The 6,975-nt window shown below is 33.7% G+C and overlaps 1 protein-coding gene across 1 annotated transcript; it reads right to left on the reverse strand.

Annotated features, from left to right (window-relative positions):
• Positions 1–5,180: 5,180 nt before the first annotated feature.
• Positions 5,181–5,959, reverse strand: LOC116351178. Its single transcript, XM_031783259.1, has 2 exons — positions 5,468–5,959; positions 5,181–5,405 (listed from the first exon to the last, which is right to left on the reverse strand). The coding sequence occupies exons 1-2, from the start codon at positions 5,955–5,957 to the stop codon at positions 5,338–5,340; spliced, it is 558 nt and encodes a 185-aa protein (XP_031639119.1). The 5' UTR covers positions 5,958–5,959; the 3' UTR covers positions 5,181–5,337.
• Positions 5,960–6,975: the final 1,016 nt, after the last annotated feature.

The raw sequence follows: 6,975 nt of genomic DNA on the forward strand, positions 1-6,975 counted from the left end.
CCAAAACTGTGGCACAAAATCAACCTTCCGAAATGCATTCTCAATAACCTCCTCCAACACCCACTCAACCAAAACTTAGTGATGAATTTGACAAATTGCTTGGAATTTTTAATAGTGAAATTAGATTTGAAAGACCTTTTTAACAAAGTTGCTAAATATCTAGCTAGTTTATAGCACGCTCCATTGATGGTGGAAACTATCTATCTAACAGGTAAGCCTTCTTTATGGTATTTAAACTGGCCAAAAATCCTCGGTGGAATAGCTGTGTATGTTCTTAATAAGGTAGTTTGCTGTTGTGTGATAAATTGACGTGACTTATTATGGATTAAATCTCTTGATACGGAGGTCCATCTCAATTCATTTCATCAAGACTCCATTGTGTTTTCTTCAACCATGACTACAGATGAATGTGTTGGGAATAGTTATCAGACAGGTCTTATGAACAATAATGCAAGACTTCACAAGAAATTCGTCACGCTTAAACAACAACAAAATACATTAGAAGACATTTATTATGATGAATCACTTGTCAAAAATTATTCTGGAATTGATGTACCACAAGAAATGCTTATCCTGTTGGGTTTGGGCCCAAAATTCGCTCTACCAATTGAGAATATGCCTTTGCTTGACATTGTTGCGGATATTGAAATGATTATTTCCCGGTTCGCATCGGAACATATCCATGGAAAAATCGGGATTTAGTGATGTTTGATGAAAAAATGGTTTCATTTTAGTTTGGAATTTTGCTCGGGCACTGAGTGCCTGATGGACGGTTTTAGGGTTAAATTCACTTCAGTATGTAATTTTGTATTTGTTTTTTTTTTAAACGGTTCACCTTATATGACTGAAAAATATGAGTCATTGTAGTGTGTGAGATTTATGCGGCAACTTTTTTACTCTTACCCGTGTGTGATTGGCTTGTTCCTCTTGATTCTTGAACGAGTTTGACCACGAATATATTCAAGGTTTCAATATTTTAAACATAGACTGTGTATTGGGTATGTTTAATTTTATGCACATATTTTAGTATTTGCCACATGCTTAGGCTTGATTGTAGGATTAAAGGCATAGAAAAACATCGAGAATAAAAATTGAGCTTAATGCTTAATACTAACATTGTAGCCTTTCGTGCTTCTCTCCCTCTACCGTATTTTTTTGGCTATGCCATTTATTACCCTTAACAAAAAAAATTGTAAATTAAAATTGAAACGCAGATAAATGAATGTAATGGTTTTTTTATTAATCATGTTTGATTTTCAATGTGCGTGATGTCACGATTATTATTATTGTTTTGTTTTTGCCCATGAATGCAACGACGAAAATATAGTTTAATTTTTTTCTCGAATAGGTTGATGTTTGTATATAGATATAGCCTTTTGTTGTCCAGCAGCTGGTGGATGCGTATGCGTCTAGTACGTTAACTTTGAACATAACTTGACACGTGTGCACGGCAATGTCTTTAGATGTGTATGTGACTGAAAACAAAATACATAAAACAACGCTCGCAAATAATAAATACGATTTTCAAATGAAATTAATTTCATAAAATATCAAATGTATTTTAAAGTGTTGTACACACGTAAATTGTTTTTTATTATCTATTATTATAATAGACTATTAACTTGAAACCATTTTTTTAGATTTCTGTTCCATAGATAACATATATTTCTTTTTGAAAAATTATTTTCCTTGATGAGGTTTTTCCTAAAAAATTGTATAAGAATCTGAAGACAACTTAAATTATATATTATAAGTTATAACTCGAGTTCAAATTCCCTGATTTTGATTAAAATTGGTCACTTTATAGCTCTTTATTAGACGCTCTTCCGGAAAAAAGCAAGAATACTCGATTTACTTTGTGAAGAGTAGTTCTACCCATATAAAACTCTGACGCTAAGCACATCGAAGTGGCGCTATTCGACGCTATGTAATGTGAAATAAAATACATTAGTACAAACCATAATATCAAATAGCGCTTGCCATATTTTACACGGAGATCACGAGTGTGTATGTATTTGTACACTGACTCCAGCTCTGTGCGATCGTGTGTATTATAAATTCGCTACTTAGTTTCTAATCCTAGTTACTTGTGCAAAATCCCATGATTTTGATTGAAATTACTCGTTTATACATCGATACATTAGGCAGTGCTTTCAAGTAAATTGGCAATGCATAATTCTTTAAGAATTATATAGAAAATACACCAAATGTTACTTATTCTAAATTCAATTTTCATGCTATCCAAAATCATGTGACATGTAAACACCAAAACTTAATCCACGAAATATATACACATCTACATCCCAAGTCAGTATAATACCCTTTTCGAAGAGTGTACACGCTCTTCTCACACTCTTCGTATAGTTTTATTCGACTCCCTTCTCACACTCTTCTCATACTCTTCTCACACTTTTGCATAAAACACGTTTATTGCTCAGTAGCTTCAATTTTTTTCTCTAAAAAATTTTCTTTTTTTTCCGTTATAATAAATTTTTCCACTGATGGATAGTTTTTGATTTTGTTTATTTTTGACATTTTGAAAAAAATGAACGTATACAAAAAAAATGAATTTGTAGTTCTGTTGTATTTTGACACAGCTGACGAATGCTATAAACGAAATACAAACATTACTTCCACTAGAATGCAGTGACAGCAGTGATAGCATTACCAATACCATTACACACTCTCTTCTCACTCAATATACGTGTTTTATGCAAAAGTGTGAGAAGAGAGTGAGAAGAGTGTGAGAAGGGAGTCGAATAAAACTATACGAAGAGTGTGAGAAGAGCGTGTACACTCTTCGAAAAGCGTATTATACTGACTTGGGATGTATGTATAAATTTGTTTGTGCATTACATCAAAGCTCATTTCACAACAGATAATTTTCCTTAAAATATATCGATCCTCCTCTCTTTTATTCGTTTTATTTTTACAACCACGCGTGTTCTGCAGCGTACATATGTATTGAATATATCGATAGGAGAGTATGTTTTTATTCAGTCATATGTTTAATAACATACTCTTCTATCGATATATTCAATAGATGTAATTCTTCACTTTAACGACATTGTTGTTTTATTTAGAACTTTTTTTTAGTACATTACTTGAATTAAAAGTAATCTGTAATATTGCTCTCTTTAAACTATATTTTATATTAGTAAAGGAGTAGTTGAAACTGTTTTTTTTCCAAGCCAGGTGGTATCATAAACTTGAAAATAAAGTTTTATAAAAAAATGAATGAATTTTATGAAAACCATGAAATCTCACAGACACGTTCAATTTCCAATCGAATTTCACAACATGCATTTATCTCATTGTAAATCCTGAACTCGAAAGTATACGCACATGCGGAAGCATCTATTATTCCATAGGGAAAATGTGTAAATCAAATTCAGTAGAACAACAAAACCAACAACAATTATATTTACAGAACAATTTTTTAGTCTTTTACAAATATTTAAAACCATTTATTCAGAACAAATGGTTAAATACCTTTCTTATTCTACTTATGTACCATGTATTTTTTTAATTTATTAATTTTACAAACATATTTTTTGACCTGCAATATAGCTACAGATATATAATATTATTTACTTCGTGCTACGATGCTTCAATTTTCTCGCTGAAAATTCCCAAATGTGAAAAATTGCAAAACTATATCAAAATATACATGCATGACGAATTCAGACATCCTCTAGAGAGCAACGTGCAACACACGACGATTTTACAAAATGAATAAACATTTGAAATAGGGTGTCCCAATATGTAATCAAAGTGTGTCCAAATTCAAATACGTCCTATAACTCTTCTCTTCCGTACACTATGTCAAACAAAAAATGTAACCGAGTCATTTTTAATTAGTACCACCGCCAGGAAAATTCCTCACTCTGTGTTTTGAGTTGTGTGTGTATGTGTGTAAGTCATTCATAAATTAAATTAAACTTGCAAAACGTTAAGTACAAGCAGCCGCTTCTGCCATATACCATGAAAATGAATATGCAGACAAACCCTGTATAATTTGGTATTCATAGTACAGCGAGAAATACATATAGAAACAGAAACGGTAATGGCACTGGCGTGACAGCAAAACGTGTACAAAGATTGAAACTCTGTATCAACTAAACATTGAAAATGGTGGAAAATCAGAAGCAAACCGTTATTGCTATTTAATGGTCAACGTGTTAGCATAGCGAGAGATATTACCCAAAACAAAAAAAACCACATCTAAAATATATAATGTATGCGAAATTATCATTTCATTGGCTATATAAGAGTGTCTACCATTTGTATATGTATGCGTTCATGGGATATTTACGAAATTAGAAATTTTGAAACAGAAATAAAATCAAATGAATAATATGAATGAAAAATATCACTTGTGAAGCAAAATTCTCATTTATTTATTTACGAACTGTATTTAAACGCACACTGCGAGTGAACGAGTTATCTTAATTTTTCCCAATTTTTCCTCTATTCCGTTATTTCGGATGAAAGCTTTTATGCAATGAAGAAAAAGAAATGGGGCCATTACAAAACAAATCACAAGTAAAAAAAATTGCAACTCTTTCACCTGAAAAAGTGGTTAACAATACAAAGAATATTTTCACGTGCGTTTGTCCCAACTTCATGATTACTCGCTCTAATCCGAAACATTAGCGAAACAAAAAGATGGAAAGAAGGGTTTTGCTGTTGGATTATTGCTAACTCGATTTTGGTAGTTACACCTTTCTCTATGGGTGACTCATATATGCATAACTATAATGATATAATAGGTATTTAAATTGGTTCAAGTTCTGAGGATAGTAACTCTGTGCGTTTTGTTATATTTAAGATATTATTCGTTTATGGAAATCATATGCAGAGAAAAAAAATCAGTTTATACACGAATTATGTATTTTATTGATAAACAAAAAAATGAGAGATTTTGTTTGACAACATAAGTCGCTTACTATATCATGCTACCCAATGAACAATTTGTAATACAAATTCCCCCATTACCAAGCACAAATTCACGGTAAAATTTGGACCCGAATTTGTGTGTAGTTTCAGTTATTTTTACGGTTGCCATAGCGTAACATTCAGGTGTGAATACATGGAAAAGAGAAACGACAATCATTAGTATCAATTGAATTGTATATGAAATATCATTTTTTTTAAATTAAAAACTTTACTCACCTACGGGCTCCTTCCCTCCGTACTACCGTTGTACTGTTCTTATGAACGCACAACAAGGCCACAAGATTTGTGTAACACAAATGGTGTCAAGCCTAGCTAAGCTAACTAATCGTTATAATATTTGTTTTATTTGATAATTTATGAATTCAATGCTGCTGCTTGTCAGTTGACATTGTTTGGTGATCTTCTCAACGAATCAGGCACTAGTACGCCAAACATCCGACAAAGTCCTGTGTAATTAGAAGCAAAAACATTAAACAATGAATAGACTCTATTTTCAATTGATTCATACCTTTGAGCATAATACATTTTGCAGCAACAATATCGCGGTGCCAAACAACTGTCTGTGGAGCAGCAACATCACCCTGAACATTTAATGGCCAATTTTTGTAGGTAACATTAACCTTTGACATTAAACGCCCATTTCGAAGTATTCTCGCCACATCCTGATAATTGCCATTGCGAATTCGACGCTTAATTTCCTTTCGTCCCTTTTGCAAAGCACGTTTGCTAACCGTTGCCACAATTATATCTGGTAGACTAGCGACTGAGTCCGGTAGTCCAGCAATCGGTTTCGCTTTGCAACCGTAGCACACTTTGAATCGATGAGGTTTTGTGTTCGCTGGAAATCGTTCTTGGCAATTCGCGCATGTTTGTGATGTTCCCCATTCATCTTCCATTTTCACCACTGAATGGCCAAGTTTCTTGACGCTCACCAAAAATTTCCGAGATCCTGGACATCTTTTCCGTCTCTTCAAACCAAATGGCCGATTGGGTGGCATCTCCGATGCACCAAATACAATTATTGATGGCTCGTTGTTGTACACTGTCACGGCGATGTTATCATTTACTTGGTTCGACTTCATGTAATAATCAAAACCCAGTCGTGAATATTTGCGCGTAGCATATGCTGACATTCCTTTTCGTAGCATTTTGATGCGATACTCAATGTACCATTTCCATGTTGAATTACGCGGTGATGGTGGACCGAATAGGTATGTCTTCAGATGATTCTTTTCTTCGATATCAAACCATCCAGCCAATTTTTTTGCTTCTTTTTCTCTTTGTTTCTGCCGAGTTTCCCAGTAGAATCGCGTGTTTGGTATTGTGATGTTTTCCTTCGAAATCATAAAAACTAATTAGTTTCGATTAAAACACATTTCAAGTTAGATTTCAAAATATCTCACCTCAACGGCCGGTTCATCAGGTGTTTTTCGGATGTTGCGACGCGTTATAGCCAACCACGTTTTTTCATTCGGATCGATGCCAATAACGTATTTCTTGCCCACAAGATTGTCCGCCTGTAAATGCACATTTTCGTTGCACGCCTGCTCTAGTTTGGTGACCAGTGCCGATAAGGAAACACTATTGGTCACGATTTGATGATGGAATTGTTTGGATCGTTTGCCCAATTGCTTGATTTTATCGACGTCGAACAACAAATTCCATAGTCCATCTCGATCATGATCTCTGTAGTATTATTCGGGGTATTTATTCAGCCGGTTGGTGTTAAAACATCACAACGAGACAACTGGATTTGATAGCTTAGAACGGTGATCTGGAGATCTGATCGAATATCGAGTCGCGGCCCGGAACCGAATTGGCATCGAATCGTATAAATAAGTCAATATATTTCAGTTGTAAGTTGGCCAACAAGTAAAAGCAATTAACATAAGAATAAATTCATATTATTAAATTAATGCATTACATTTTGACATTACATTTATAAATAGTGAAATCGTAAGAAAATTTTGATAAATACTTTAAATCATAACAGTTAGATGGCAGCACTTCTGCAGT

Source organism: Contarinia nasturtii, unplaced genomic scaffold (genome assembly GCF_009176525.2).
Source record: "Contarinia nasturtii isolate CC-2019 unplaced genomic scaffold, AAFC_CNas_1.1 Cnas_scaffold_4826, whole genome shotgun sequence".
Taxonomy (NCBI): domain Eukaryota; kingdom Metazoa; phylum Arthropoda; class Insecta; order Diptera; family Cecidomyiidae; genus Contarinia; species Contarinia nasturtii.

What these genes read in the sequence shown, in the direction of transcription:
- LOC116351178 (XM_031783259.1), bottom strand. Translation starts at nt 5,957, where the DNA reads ATGCCACCCAATCGGCCATTTGGTTTGAAGAGACGGAAAAGATGTCCA. An exon ending in AAAATGTATTATGCTCAAAG is followed by an intron (nt 5,406 to 5,467) that starts GTATGAATCAAT and finishes CTAATTACACAG; the next exon opens with GACTTTGTCGGATGTTTGGC.